The sequence below is a fragment of the Brachionichthys hirsutus genome, chromosome 17 (assembly GCF_040956055.1).
Source record: "Brachionichthys hirsutus isolate HB-005 chromosome 17, CSIRO-AGI_Bhir_v1, whole genome shotgun sequence".
In the NCBI taxonomy this organism is placed as follows: Eukaryota; Metazoa; Chordata; class Actinopteri; order Lophiiformes; family Brachionichthyidae; genus Brachionichthys; species Brachionichthys hirsutus.
Genome location: NC_090913.1, coordinates 7,628,688 through 7,645,013, shown reverse-complemented (window position 1 = coordinate 7,645,013; position 16,326 = coordinate 7,628,688). Strand labels below are relative to the sequence as shown.

At 41.2% G+C, this 16,326-nt stretch overlaps 1 protein-coding gene across 1 annotated transcript; it reads right to left on the bottom strand.

Annotated features, from left to right (window-relative positions):
* Positions 1 to 247: 247 nt before the first annotated feature.
* On the bottom strand, positions 248 to 7,860 carry cacng1a (calcium channel, voltage-dependent, gamma subunit 1a). Its single transcript, XM_068751028.1, has 4 exons — positions 7,358 to 7,860; positions 3,636 to 3,710; positions 2,203 to 2,349; positions 248 to 2,088 (listed from the first exon to the last, which is right to left on the bottom strand). Exons 1-4 carry the CDS (start codon positions 7,593 to 7,595, stop codon positions 1,856 to 1,858), a joined length of 693 nt encoding a protein of 230 aa, XP_068607129.1. The 5' UTR covers positions 7,596 to 7,860; the 3' UTR covers positions 248 to 1,855.
* Positions 7,861 to 16,326: the final 8,466 nt, after the last annotated feature.

Here is a 16,326-nt window from a genome sequence, read left to right as displayed (position 1 = left end):
TTTTCTACTCCGATATTTTCCTTATGACGCAGCATAATATACTTGCGGTAATTTAACATGGGCCGTCTTGTGACCTAGTCGGCATACGACAAAACCCCCGGAACCAATTGGTCGACGACCCCCGTGTACGCAAACCAAATAGAATTATCCATCTCTTTTTCTATGCTTGACGATCAGTCGTCTCGTCTTCGGGAAGGTGAATGAATGTCAAATGTACCTTGGGGAAAGAAGACGCAGACAAAGGTCCTTGTAACTATATAAGGGGTTTTATTCTCATTACAAAGTCATAACGCAAAAACAATAGCAACTGTATTCAAAATCTTTTTTAAACTGCATGCCATGTTTAAATAAAGAAAAAAACTAAATTGTGTTAGATCAAATTTATATCAAGTACTACTATTTATGTCAACTACTATTTTCCCAACATTATTTTTCCACCACGGAAGGAAACCCCCCACCAAACAGACATTTGTCCTGAATATGGTCACAGCATGGATGTTTGCAGCTTGCAAGTAGGAGTTGGCTTTGCACAAAAACTTGAAATACATTATCAAATGAAACTCTATTCCCTCTGCTTAAGTATTTTTTGCACTCAATTTTTATTGATAATTAAAACTTTTTTCTCTTAATTGAAAGTTTGAATGCAGCGTCAGTTTTTCTCTTTTACTAATTGTTTTTGATTACTTTGTAGTTTTACGGCAATGTTATTTACACTGCAGAAAAATGCAGAACAAATGCAACCTCCCATCGATCATGGAATTACATTGATGTGCAGCATCGCCGCGTGAAACTGCACATAAGACTGGATACCAGAATGTCATCTTCTTTCCTTTTGTCTCAGGCATTTAATGACATTGAAAGTTATTTTCTAGAAAAAAATAAATTAATCTAAAGTCAGCAATAGCTGGAAGGGTACTGGCCTTTTGCCTGCAACTGTCTGCTCATGGATTTGGCAAATACAGATCATGAAGGGGTTTTATGAAAAGGTTAAATGCATGGCTGCTGTTTCAAAAGGATAAAGATGACAGGAAAATGAACAGAGAATGCTTTGTGTCAGTCTGGTTTGGACGTTGTCCACAGGAAAGTAAGAGTCCTTGTATGTGCACCTGCTAGAACTGAACGTTTTCCAAAATGGTCAGTGTTGCAGACTGAGCATTCAGCCTGCCACACAAACATGCACGCACACACACTACTCTGTAATACTATACTTAAAATCAGCCATTTATTCCCTAAGATCATGTTTTATTGAACATTATTTATATATAAGGAGTCTTTCTAAATCTAGAAATGCACAACATAACATTCAAATGCATAAGTCGAGTAATAAAAGGCAACAGGTGAACATAAGATATGTACAAGATACCCCACATAACACAGTCCATAAATAAGTGGAACGTCATTGTTCCATTCTCATGCCATTTGGGAAATCATGTTGAATTAATGAAGAAATAGATTATTTGTTTAATATGTAGTATATAATTTTACTAATGCTTGACTTTGGTTCCATATGGGCACTTACTGGGACGTTTTCGGCGTTTTTGGACCTTGGGTTAAATATAAGCCCTGCTCTCGAGCATAACTGTTGGATGGATTTTTAGAAAACTTTATTTTACTCTCTCAGTGTGTACAGGATAAAGAAACAATCAGATCTCTGACAACGAAGGTCCATCCTCAAGCTGCGGTATAATTGTGTTGGAGGTAAATACCCCATCATGGCTGTGGTCCACCCACACTCAATCATGTTACGGCCATCCTGAACTTACGCTCATATGTATTTGAAATGAATCTATCATCGGTCCTCAAAGCAAATGACTCACTCAGCTGTCATCCTGTATTCACTTGTTTGTCTAGCTGTTCACTCCACTGGCTCCGGCTCGGCATCCATGCAAGTCTCCCATGGATTCCTGGGCATTTGGGGCATGGAGAGGATCAGGAGGGCAATGCCAGTGAGAAAGAGGAGAATGAAGCCAGTGCAAGCACACGCGAAGGACCAGGCGTAGTAGTGTTCAATCCAGATTGTGTCCTCGCTCTCGATCATGCGTTTCACAGACTGCCGCATCACCTCCAGTGAGATGAAGGCACAGAGGCCTGTGCAAGAGAGATGCGTTAAGACATGCTAACGTAAAGGCCAGGTAACAATTTTTACATTCAATATCTTGAAGGCTGCAGGAATATAAAAGCTTGTTGTTCAGCTGAACTCACCTGCAAAGGCAAAAAACATGCCAGCAGGTTTGAGGAGGTAGTCTCTTCGTTTTCCTTTACCAGAACACGATGCAATCAAACACAGAGAGCCCAGGATCATGAAGGCCAGACTGAAGATGGAGATGGCTGCAGCAGAGATGTTGTACTCTGGGGGAGAAATAAATACTTCAAGCTCCATGGCTGGCTTCATATTGTCCACGATATACCGTATGTACAGTACATTTTGGGTTAAATCAACTGTGATTTGTACATTTTCATTGTGTCTGTAGAGCCACAATCCTTCTCTATATTTTAATTAGATTAAAACAAGGTTGGGATTTACTCTGATTCATAATAACAGTACAAACAGTCTTACATTTCAAACCTGTTTGTGAACCACTATAATTTTGATTCTCTTAAATGTTTGGCTCCTGAAAGCAACGCTATTTAAATTCAACATATGCCGTATGACTGTGGTTCTCGTGTGTTCAGAGGCATGGCGTCTGTAATAGCAACAGCAGCTGGCTTGTTTTTCCGAGCTGTGGGCAGGATGCAGGGCGTTTGATCTGCCGCCTGTTCGCCTGTGAGCTATGCCCACAGGAGAGGCACTCCCCTGGGGGGGGGGGGCTTCATCTTGCGTTGGTAGGGGAGAACGGGCCGCACCCTCAACGCTATACATTCCCTGAGATTGCATGCTTATCTGTGGAGTTCTCCCTGGAATACAATACATAGGTATGAATAGAAACCAGCGCAATCATACAACCATTAATTACATTTCTGAGGGCTTTGACAGCCCACAGATCCATAAAGTAGACAACACTTAGACTTCTTTGTGTTTGAAGCTCACAGAAGCCTGGTGTGAAATCTAAATCACGCATGGGCTCGGCTATATCGACATTGGTATGTTCAGTGTAGATAGAATAGGAAAGAAAGGGGTCCATCGTGGCTCTGATGCCTGCCGATTATTTTCAGATATATCTGCATAGAAACATAAAACTGAATTTACAATCATGGTGCAGAGACTTGTGAGTTATGAATGTTATGCCCTGAGGAAGAACGCATTTGTGTTTATATGGACGCTACATACAAGATAAAATCATATAGGACAAAAAAAAAAAAAACCTGTGTAGAAAGTCTGAATTTTGGAAGGGTAAATGTTGGGAAAAGGTTTTGCCTTTGATCAAGGGCTACTTCTGGACTTCTGAGGGTTTTTGTCATTGACAGTCGAATACACCTGCTGTGGCATTTATGGCTGTGCTGCAGCCATTAATGAAACATGAATGAAACTCACAAAGCAGTGGATGAGGTATGCCAGGAAACCATGAAGCAGGCAGTTTGATGTTTATATTCATATACTGGCGTGTCCAAGGGGCGTAATTGATTTAAAGAAAAATGAATCCTCTTTGATTTTTGTACTGTATGGCATGGATGTATGAGAACAAACAGAAACCTACCTTTTTGTGTTTTATATTCAAATATCTCAGCATCCTGCCCCGGAGTGAAGTGTCTGAAGTAAGTGCAATTTTCCTCTGTGAAGAGAAAATAAAGATTAATTCACAGTTATATACTGTAGTGGATGAACAATTTAAACATGGCTTGATTTTCTAATGAAATTGGAATGTCTTCTTATTCCAATATACAATCTATGCAAGAAAGGGAACCGTTTTCTGAACTCCACCTGCAGTCTCCATGTGAATACCGGTATGCTACCCACCCTATTGACGTTCTCACCATGCCATATCTGTTTGAGAAATGCATCTCACACTAACACCACCAGGTTATTATTATAGTGTAGCATAGTCATTGCATTGTGTAGCCACTATGCAATGACAATAAAGGCTTTCTATTTCTATTTCTATTCTATAGCTAAAATGCTTTTTGTGATGCCGTGCAGACTCTGGCCTGCTTTGGCGAGTTTGATTGTCAATGTGAAAATTGCTATTGGGTTAGGCCAAATGCAGCCTGAGAGGCTCATATTGCATTCGTTTCTAAAAGTGTCTTTATCACTAGATCACACGCAGAGGTGTCGTATCGTGCATGTTAGTCATTCCTTTTTTTCATGCAATGTTATCGTGGAGCATGACAGAAATACTTTCCTTTGAAAATATGTAGTACTGAATGTTAAGATATCACTGACTGGTAGTGTTTGATGACGCATGGTGTTAATGTGCTGGTGGACCTACATATCCTGTATACCCTGGAAGCCATCAAAATACACTTAAATGATACAAGCATTTTTAGATGCAGTACTTTTTCTTATAATGTTGGATGCTATATGATAATAGCCTGCACATAGTAAAAAAAAAAATTAAGAATGAGGGTAGGAACTGGCCATCAAACAAAACAGAGGTTGTTACTAAGCAACAAGCTCCAGCTTTCTCAGTGCAGAGGGCACATGAATGTGTGATAGTCTCTTCATGTGGTTGTACTTCTGGTACGAAGCTGACCATTTGTTCTATTTACCAATAAATTAAATCATTTTAGGCAGCCAAAAATTGCACTTCCATACAATTTTGGTTTATACATCCATGTGCAACCTTCAATACCACAGGTAAATGTTATCAGTGGAAACACCAGGCTTTCTAAATAACAGGAACAACGGTGGAAATCAAGGGTCCATCAGGGACAATTACCCACAGTCATAGCAAACAGGTATGACTGCACTCGACTCAACTCGCAGCCTTGAGCACATTGCATAGGAGCACCAAGCGCAGCAAGAACTCTGCATCCCATTTTCTGAAAATGCTGAGTGACGTATGGGGTGAGCTCATTTTTGGAGCATTTGTAAGTCAATCATTTGAACCATGTGATCCCACTCAGCTGTTCAGTGCTCAGAAGACTGGGAAAGCTGGCAATCTTTGTGCCGGTGATTTAGCGCTGACGCCCTGCTGTGCCCCTTCGGAGGCATATCCTACTGTTAACTTTGCAATAGTCTATGGACTGGAGCTAGCCGATTTGATTCAGCTAATGAAACGGTCTGAACCTAATACTGCGTTGTACCCCCCCCCCCCCACTTCTTTACTTCAATAAACAAGTAGCACTACTCTGTCAACATCTGTATTTTATGTTGCTTCCCTACTCCCCTACCAATATCCCAAAACCATGAACATCCAGACTGACCCTGGCCTGTTAATGCTCCTTTAATGCCTGTAATGGCAAGATACCAGCGGTTCATATGCATTTTATACTATGCATTCCATGTATGGTGGAAGTAAAGTAATTTGAGCTTGTGCGTCGGCTACAGGAAGACGCAAAACTGCAGCAGGGTCTCGTGGGAAGAGTTTGCTGCCTCTGCAGACGGCCCTGTCAGTCAAAGCTGGACTAGCCATTAACACTTGACCCTCATGGCTTGCATGTATGACAGCTGAGAATTTGCATGCCGACAACAACTGCTTAGTGACTAGTTTGCACATTATTATTTAAAATAGTTTTTTTTTTTTTTTATCACAGCATTTCTCTCTATGAGACCACAGTGAATATATTATAGTAGCTGCCTGGCATTGTGTGCTACAACCAAAGAAATAACTACCAAAATGTCAAATAGAGGAGAAACACAAGTCCTTGCATTTGATGTCTTTCCTTTTAGAGTTTACAACAGCTTGGCCAGTGAGTTATGGCAACATGAAAAAAATGACTTCTGGCTTACATGTAACCGTCTTTCTTTGTGTGTGGATTGAAGTGACATGCATAGACATACAAGTCAGATACGCATTAAGTTCTCTGAGATCATCTGACAATCTGTCAGCCATGACCTAAAAAACAGCTCAGCTCATACTTTCCAGATGGGTGTCTCTCACCTCCCAGTCTGTTTATGTCCTGCTATGAATCAGAGGCTGACATGTGGCTGTGATATACAGTAACTCTTACTGAAAGCTATATGGTGCCCGGCATCACACATTTAATTTAATATAATAAACTCAGTCTTGGGCAGCACTGTGTTGCAGTGGGTAGCGCTGTTGCCTTAAAGCAATATGGCCCTTGGTTCGATTCTCTTGGGGCCTTTCTCTGCTGGATTTGCGTGTCTTACCGTGTCTGAGTGGGTTCTCTCTGGCTTCCTCCCAAAAACACGCAATTTAGGATAATTTGTTACTCCAAAATTCTTATTATGACTGTGAGCATGAGGGGTTGGTTGTCTCCCATGTGTCCCTGCAATGAACTGGCGCCTCATCCAGTGCGTACCTTGCCTCTCACATGTGGCCAGCTGGGATGGGCTCCCTTGACCCATATTTCAGATAAGCGGCTAAAGACGAGATGATTACGTTTGTCTTGCCTTCAAGAAGATGAATGAATGAAACCACCATATTGTATGTTTATCCATACCCTTTCTCTGCGAACTTAACTTGCTGATAAGAATTTACCAATTGCCAAGCCAATTTGGTGTATTCAGCACATGCCTGCCTAGCCTGGTCCAGTGACCTTAGGCATGCCATATATGTTTCAGGAATGACCCTGCAGTGCAGCGCATGAGAGATTCCAAAGTGTCTTACAATCACAATCAATTGACGTATTCTGGTGGCGGCTTTAGATTTTTGAGTTCCAAGTTTACAAGGTCAGAAAGGCATTAAGGCGGATAATCATTTCTCAGATAACCGTCACCATGCCTGTAAACTTGCCACTATTCGATATATGAGCGACGCCTGACTGCAAGTCGCTGAGATGTGAGTCACCATCATTGGCCACTGCTGAACATTGTTTACATGCATTTTATTTTATTTCAGTCTGCAACTCTGAGAGGGCCTCAAAGTTCTTTAAATTTAAAAAGATGTATTGTGGATTAGATGGATAAAGTTGTTTGTAAGTTTTTGTTACTTTTGAAACGGATGACTGATTATTTTGACTTTTTTTTTTTTTTTAAACAGACTGTAAATTCTCACAGAGGATACTTATATTTGCATTATGGGAAGCTGTCAATGGCTTTTTTAGAACTTGACCTTTATTCTATTTCAAAAGGAAGTGTCGTAATGTCATATGATTTGTCCACTGCATCAAGACTATTCTTAGAAGCTTCATACCTCGAGCTCTTCGCTGGATGCACGGAGTAGCTCACAATAACAGGCAGACAATATTCACACCAAGTAGAACCACACTTGTGATCAAATCTCACAGTAATAGGAACAAAAAGTGAAATGTTTAATTCAACTTGTCTACTAATAATAGCATTTTGTTTCCTTCTTACCTCCAGGCAGGCTAATGGGCCCGCAGCCGTGTCCCTCCGCGTAGTTTTCCGAGCTGATGTAAATGTGCTTCTTGCACAGCCTCCACAGGCCAAAGTGGGCTGCCTCGCAGGTCTCGTTGGCGTGATTAACCTGTGGGCTGAGCACTGCCCAGTAGTCCGTTACCACTGCTGTGAACATGCAAATCATACCCACCACCAGCACGAAGATGGCAATATTGATCTTTGTGCGCTTGTGCATCTTTCCAGGTGACAAGATTTCTTTTCAGTGACTTTTCTTCACCTTATATATTTGTAGAAAACAACAACTACAAAATCCAATGTTCTGCAAGGTGGACACTAGACAGAGTCCTCTGCGTCCCGGCGGCTTCTCTCCTCAACAAGCTTCCCACAAAGTGTCGCTTCTTCTGCTCGCTCTGTCTCTCTGCAACTCTGGTTCAAAGGAGAAAGGGGCCAGACTGCTCTGTCCTATTTTCAAGTCCCCTTTTCCCCCCCAACTCACTATGAGTCGCTGTTCAACTTAGGGGCGGCAAGTTTAGACTTACAGCTGTTGAGGTAGATCAGGAAACTTAATGACCAAACCAACTGTCTTTAGTCAGTGCTTGCTCTAAATGTGACTGGTGAGTCAATTTGTCAGGCTCTGTGCTTATCTAGTTACAGCACCGGTGGACGTCGCTTGGAGTATTACATGACGACATAATAAGTAGATTTGCAGCTTTGTCTTGATCAAGCTTCAAAATGGATAATGCAGTATTTTAAGGATATTTTTCATCCAGCTACATTGGCTGCTTTCACCGTCTGCTTCTCTACGTGACCGCCTTGGTATGGATCTGTCTCTGTAAACTATTTATAAGGAGAACGTACATGTGTTTATATAGAGCTGCAGCAGGAATCCAGCTGCCACACAATAGCAGAGTTTCCTACCAGGATGCCCACTATGTCATGCAGTTTACGTAAACAGAGAGATTACATGAAACTCTGGGGCAAGTTCAGAACGATCCAATGTGCTATTCACACCTGTTACGCATGATCAGTCTAACCTTCCCACCTGTGGTTGCCATCTGAGTTAGCAGCTGTTCTTCTCAGCTGGTCACATCTATTCAGTGGCAGCGACAAAACTTCATTGCCTTCCTCCTCATCTTCCTGCTGCCGTCTTTTTAAATACAGCTTTCCATTTCTCTTGTTGTATCATGCCGCTGTTGCACGACCTCCTGCTCCACATTACCACCTAATCAGCTCCATCATTGATCAGCTTCAGCAGGGTCATCAGCCACCACCGCCACCAATGTCTGTACTCCAAGGGGAGTCTGGGTGAACCTAAGCAGAACCTAACCCTTTAATCTCAATCCCTCTGAAGAGGTATTTAAATGAATATAAATTAGGACTGTTTCTGTATTCAGTGTCTTCCTACCTTCTATACCATATACTATAAGATACTGCCCAGTGAAAGAGCTTGAATTTTCTCCTCCTGCATTTTATATAGCAGTGGGCCAGATCTGATTATAGAGTTTACAGCAAAAATAAGCCCTCGCCATTTGATCCTGAGCCATTTGGACCATACCCTGATTCTGCATTAGGTAGAAGCAACTGTTTCTAGTATGCCCAGAATAAATGTATTCTAGCTGTAGCTTTGAGCTACAGTTCAGGCTGGACAGAAACCCTTAAAGGGTCAGATGTTATAACTCCTCAGATAATTCCATCCTTAGAACAGTCACAGATGTCGTGCTAACGGAGGCCTGCGGTTTCTGGATTGGCAGTATGACAGCAATATCAACAGGGAGCGAGAAATCAAGCTCCCTGCTGTGAGACATTTCTTTCAAGTGTCAAAAAGAACTTGGATGAGAGCGAAGGCCTGCGGTGACGGGATCTCCAAGGAGGAATTTGCACATGGTTTTTACATTCATCCTGTAACTTAAAGAAATTCAATGTGATGATAATCAGCATAAAGGTCACGTTAAACGACCTGATCACATTATCTAGATGATTAAACAGATGTAAAATAGAAGGTTAAGTCATTGTGTGATGAGAGATAATTAAGTCCAGTCTTAGTTAATGGATCAATTTGGCTGCTGTAGCGTTTACAACTTACCAATTCAGCTTGTGGACGTGATAATGTATGATTCATCCACGCGATCTGGTATCTTTAACTGCTTTGCATGTTCTTTAATCAAAACACTGCTAGTAGTAAATGATATGTTACAGCTGCCGCCAAGCCATCTGTCACAGCCATAGAGGCCAAGCCCGAGTTGAGTCCCTGAATAAAGTGTTATTTATTTCTGCCCTGCACAGCAGGTATCAGTGCCAATAAGCACGCCAGCTATTCCTGTGAATGCAGGGAGGGAAAGGCAGCAGGGGAGCGGCTTTATTGTAGGTTAAAGTCTAAGTGAGGACCCATGACATTCAAATTTGAAGGGCTTAGCAGCCTGGGTGATGGACAGGAGAGAGGGGTGAAGTGGAATCGCTCAAATCCGGGGTTGGAATGAGAAACAAGGTCATCAAACCAGTTTGGCATAACAATGATACATGAGACACATCAGAATATTCCACGTCGAGGCTTCCCTTCTCCACCCCACAGCGACATGAATGACAACTGTAGAGCAACAGACTGCAGGAGACGCTTCAGCCCTGATTCACAAAACGACAATCCGTCAAGCATGCGCCGCCACAGCAGCAATGAGCAATTCAGACTTCTGGACGTCCTCCATGCACATCCAACTCCGGCTTTGCTCCGCTTCTCACGAGGAGATGAGCTGCTTGAAGTCTGGAAGAGCATTCGGGAGCCTGTTTGTTCAGTCGAGCATTAAGCCGGCTGATGTCGATTCCTTTTAACACCCTGCGGTCGCCCGACTGTTTGCCACACAGTTCCATAGCTGAGCATAACAGACCCATCCCGCATCATCGTCTTCCTCGACAGAATAAAGCAAATGCCACACATTGATTTTTGTCATCCATATTTAGCAATTTATCCACAAGGTATAAAAAAAAAAGTGAAATATTATTATAAGGTACAATTACAGTACACATGGCTCAAATACACATGCAAGACGTTACCGAGACAGAATAGAAGTGCAATCAAAGGTGTGCAGATGAAGCTAGCACCAGAAAGGATTGAACATGCTTGGTCTGGTTTTCTCTCAAAGAGTCACCTCAGACTTTTGCCTCATGAAATAACTAAGCTGCATGCCTACCATAATACAGACTGAATGTTAACCCTTTAAGCATGATGTTGTTTTCCCTCAAAATTCACCTTGTAGCTGTGTGGAAAAGAGTTCAATTCCTTATTTACCTCAATCATCTCAATGAACCTAAGAGGTATTATCGCGAAGGAGGTGTGACTTGAATATTCACATCTTTCTCGCATATTTTCACCTCTCACTCTTAATTTTAAAGAAACTAATGTATTCATGGAAAAAGGGAGGAGCATGTATGGAACATATCAGCAGTTTTTTATTACATTCTAGAACAATAGCAAGCAGTACTTTTTCATGTATTAACTTCTCCCGTCTTCCAGAGCCTCCTCCTGCAATCAGCTCATTCCGGTCACCTGTGCTCCCAAGCTCACCTGCAGCTAATCTCTCATCAGCCCCGACTCTACATATACTCAGCTCGGACGCCAGTTGCTGGATTCCCAGTCTGCTGTTGTGCGTTTGGGTTCTTGCCTGCCTTGGTCCGTGACACATACCGCAGTGGAAAAGCACGTGCATAGTTGAATTATAATATCGCATTAAAAAGAGAGTCACCAGAGAGACAAGTGTTTGTTTCATCCTACCGGCAGCCACAAACAGGATACCAGCACAGAGCAGGATGTTGTTCCTGCTGCTGTAGATGCGTCCGACTCCGACGCACAGGGCCCCGAACATCAGCAGAGCGGTGCTGAGAATGGGGAACAGGCTCGATGCATGCGCTACACCTGTACCAATGGAAGAATTACAATCAGTATGAATATACTGGAGAGGTACATGTCAACGACAGTGGCACTCTAGCAGTAGTTCAGTAGTTGAGTCCAACCCACATCCTAATAACCTTAGCTATTAAACTCCATCTCCGCTCCGTGGGGTGGGACTGGGAATCTGTGGATAGAATGTCTGGGATGTGAGGCCCAGTTGTCCCAGGTTTTTGTTTGCATGTGCGTCCCATGCTCATTTGGTTGGCGCTCTGTGTCCACCCGCTATCAATAGATGGATCTCTGAATCTCAAGCAGAGCTCCTAAACTCTCCAGTTACAACACTCTGGATCCCCAAGATTTGGTTTTCGACGTAACAGAAATATCCTGTGCAAAAAACAAGACAAAACGATCCCAATAACCTGGACAATCCATGGTGCTAGGAGACTTGTGTTTGAGTCAATAATAAACTTTAACAGCTGTCAGTGTGTTAAATACCTCACCTGTCAGTGAGACCTGAAGAATGTGTGTGGCTGACACGCGAAACGTCTCTAAAACGGAAATAGAAGCACTAGTGAGACTACACTATCCCCAGAAATTCTGCTTATACACAACTAATCTGCAAAAGAAAAGTAACACAATGTTTGTTGAGGTGAGGGAAAGATTGTGCTATTGTGCTGTTGTGACATCAGGAGGAAGGAAGCGATTTTGTGACGCATTATGATGTCATCATCCTTGTAACTCCATTCCGTCACCACACACACACACACACAAAAGGAGGATTAAGAGTTGAAGCATTTGCAGTTGATAAAAAGGTTGCAGCGACTTACGTAAGATGTACTCTGAGCCGTCTGTGTCGTAGTCGTTATCGTCTGGGAAGTGATTGATCCGGAAACAGCTTCCCTTATTGATACCTAGACAAAAGCCAAAAGCATTATGATCACAACTGCTGGCTGTAACAACCTGTACAGACAGTAAATGAAAGGACAAGGGAAATAACAACTCTGTAATGAACATGAGAAACAGCAATTGAATGAGTCAACATGACACATCAATGATCCAAAGACAAATAGAGCAGTTGTGTTAAGACAGTCAACTCAAACAAAGAGTGAAGATGTCAGTGTAAAATTGCATTAATAAATGATTTACAGTGAGTTGATAGAAAGACGAAAGAGAGGAGAAGGAGCTCAGTATGGGACCCCCTTACTATCCATGGGACTTGACTTATAGTTTAGCAGTAAAATCGAGAGGGTTGGGGGAAGGGAAGGGGTTATGTTGCTGATTTGGCTTCACTCTAACAAATAATTCGTGCGTAATGATGCGTTCAAATGACCAGCGCAGGAAGTCAAGCCCAGCGCTCTTGAGGCGCGTTTATTCAGGGACAGGAGAGCAGTATATACCTGAGAAATACATGACAGGATTCAATGAAGCCCCCCATGGATGCCCGTTCCGCTGAACATTGTTTACGCACGAAACTCTTTGGACTGCTTACCCTCGACACAACAGATCCTCCACAAGCCAGAGTGCGTGAGATCGCCTTTGACCTTCTTGCTTTGCGTCTGCGTCTCGCTCTCGTCCGTGGAATTGCAGATGAAAGCCCGTGAATAAAGCCAGTAGTGTGCTGTTCATTAACTATGTCTAATGCATCTGTTTGATGAGGGAGCAGTCTGGAAGATCACCCATATCATAAAAGTAGAAGAGTAAGACATAAATGTTTGTCTTCATCAGCATCTCAGCATTCTTAAATGATCAAGATTCATTACGTGTAAGGGTAGCTGCTTCAGAGTTCATCTTTTGGACTCATCTCATCTGAAAATCCCAGTTTCCTGGCTCCTACAAAGAGAAAAAAAGGAATGCAAGAGACGGTGTCAGGATGTCATTATTATTTGGATTGAAACTGATCATGGATTGATCAGTATATGCTCTGGGCCGGACCATGTCCACTGAACTGAGCTTTGATTTCTTTAGTCATTAGTGCCTCACCCCTCGGAGCTTTCTTAGTTCACCATTTCTGAAGCTTCTCAGCTAACCTTGGTTGCTGCATTCATAAATAATATATCTGAAACATCAGATACAGACTCCACACAATCTATGACTGTTCTACCGAAGCTTGTGCAATCTCAAAGTGAATTGATTGGATGTTATTTACACTAAAGAAATCCAGCTGAAGACATTTTCAAAAAGCCACAGCTGACACTTTCAGTGAGAAGACATAACAAACGGCCCTCTGCTATGAAGTGCTTGCTCTTCAGGTCTGTTGAAGGGCGATAAGCCCATTCAACACTTACTAACAATCTGTTCCTCAGAAGACAGTGAAAGATTTTCCTCAACCACAAAGAGTACAAAAGAAAAAAGACTGATGGAGGACATCGGATGAAAGATACGGAGGAAAAACAGAAGTGGCACAGAAGGATTCTCCCGCTTTCTTTTTCTGTGTGTATATATGTATGAAATAGAGAGGGAAAGAGAGAGAGAGAGCATAATGAAGATAAAAAAAACTTAAAGATTAACTTTCTTCTTACAAATAGTTGTGTTTTAACATAATTCACTGTAGATGGCGCTGTTGTCCAAAGAAACCACAGACATGAACAACAACCTGTCAAGATGACAGGAAATTATGCAACCAATCAGCTATTCTGATACAATACAAGTCAAGAGAACAGGAAAGAGATTGTATTAAATATCATACTATACAATTTGTTTATTGAGTGATTTAATGACCCCCAACAGTAACATTTGCAACATGTGGTTTCATTGTAAAGTCATGAATTTGTGAAGGTGCCAGCTCCTCCGGTCATTCCATGGAATTTCTTGTTCAGTTTTTGTGCACATCATTAGGTGTTGCAGCTGTTCCCATCCTGCTCACAGCCCCATTGCGTCTCATTCAACCAGATGCACGCATGCCTCCTCTCACAGTGGCCTTACACTGTTTGGTGGTAGCCATGTTAATGTCTGATGGCACACTGGAGAATTTCACGTTTAGTTTTTTTCCATTCATTTAAACCATAGCTTCAGATTAAGATGCAAGCTTAAATGTTTTTGCTGATACAGCTGCTTTGCACTGCCTTGCCATGTAATTTTATTTCACACTCTTCGGGTTCCAAAATGCTTATGTGTGTTCTTAACTGTCTATAATGTGCCTTTTTTTAGGCATTCTGCACTTACAAAGGGAGTTGTAGTGACACATTCCATTTATGTCTCGTACATGTTATGGAAACAACAATAAAAACCGTTATTGAATGTTCAAATAAAAAGACCTTAAATGATACTCTGAAGGGATGATTTTCAAAAGTCCAACTAATAGTTATTCTTTGCTTTTAATCCAGACAATGTTTCTAACTGATAATAGACTTGTGTGTGCTACACGCACACAAAATATGCTTTTTTAAATGAATAAATCAATTTTCATTGCAAATATCTCAATAACGGACATCCTACAAACTGTAAAAGATGTAAGATTTAGCACCTGTTGAAGGGCTTTATTATAAACACTGGTCAAAATTGAGCGATGTATACTGAATAATAATGAATAATACAGATATGCTGGTGAATAAGGCAAGTAAGAGGAAACCAATATCATCAAATTCCATTCAACTTTATTTGAGTGAGTATACATATTGCACATTTAACATCATTGATATGACTGATTGTAAAAATTACAGATCCTTTGATGTCTGACAGTAACGTATGTAAAGTACAGTATATGTTATACAAAAGCTCAGTTCTCAATGTGATGTAGGAGGTGACCCAGCTGTCACATATCCAGCAGATGAATCTACCAAACAACAAAACAAACATACATTGGAACCTCGGTTCTCAAATGACTCGGTAGTCAAACAACTTGGTTTTTGATTTAAAAAAAAAAAAAAAAAGTTTAAAATGACTCAGAAGTTGAAGAGATTTTGGGAGTTCGAACACACGAGTGGAGCCGAGATGAACCGAAGACACACAAACGAAGACTGAGTCTCCCTTCAGTTTGATTCGACCTATGGGTAAAGTTCCACTGTATTACAATAGTTACAGCTGGTCTACATACATAAACAACACTGGAGTAACTGAACTCATCTTAGTTTGTGGTGTTTATTCATTTTATATCTGTTAACACGTACTGCAGGTGGAATACTACGATCCACTGATGAAGTGTTGCATGCCATTTAAAATAAGTGACATTGAGTATAATTTTAATAGCACACCAAAGTGAGAATCATCTACTGGAATCTGGTTCCCCGGCACTATAAAAGGTTTATTTACATCTGTCCTGTTTAAAACAGTCATGTACCGTATATCATGTCTATACTACGTACATTAATAATGGCTTAGAAGAGTTAATAAAGACAAGAATGTTTTGTCTAATATTTACTTCACTTTACAAGTGTGTACTGTAATACACTCAAGGTTTACATAACAATTAATTTACAGAACAGATTCCATTTATCTAGACTAGCATTCTGATACAAACCTTTGCTTTGGTATTTAACCTGCTAAAATGGTTGAAGGAGGACAAATTAAACCGGAGGTCTTATGTATACTGAATGTCCAAATAGCTTAGAAATCATCACATAGATAGAAGAATGAGGTTCAGATGAAATATGTAATAATATATAAATAACAATTAATAGCATGTGATCTTTTGATGTGTATGTGAGATCGCGCAGCATGTATTACAATAAAAAGCATCTCGTTGTGTGAGTGAAACATACTTTGTGCTCACTGATTGCAGCTGTTTCATGTTTTTGAAGGAGAGAGGACCGACAATGTCCACTTCATAAATCGACAATAACACGACTACACAGTTTAGTCATTTTTCTGAAGATAAAATCTGTGTGGTATTTCATCAACAATGAATTTGTTATATTTTTAAAAGACTCCCTTTGGTTATTCCAATGATTACTCTTTGCTTTCTGGTTATAGTGCACGCTCTTATATTTGTGTTTCTCCAGCCTCTGCATCCCTTGTACTATCCCGCCACTACTCTATTTGTGTCACTCCTTTCAGATGAAAGGACACTAGAACTTAACTTTAAAAAGACCTATCTCTCATCTTTTCCCGTGTTTCACGTGACTAAAGCAAGTCCTCCTCAACCTCTGCT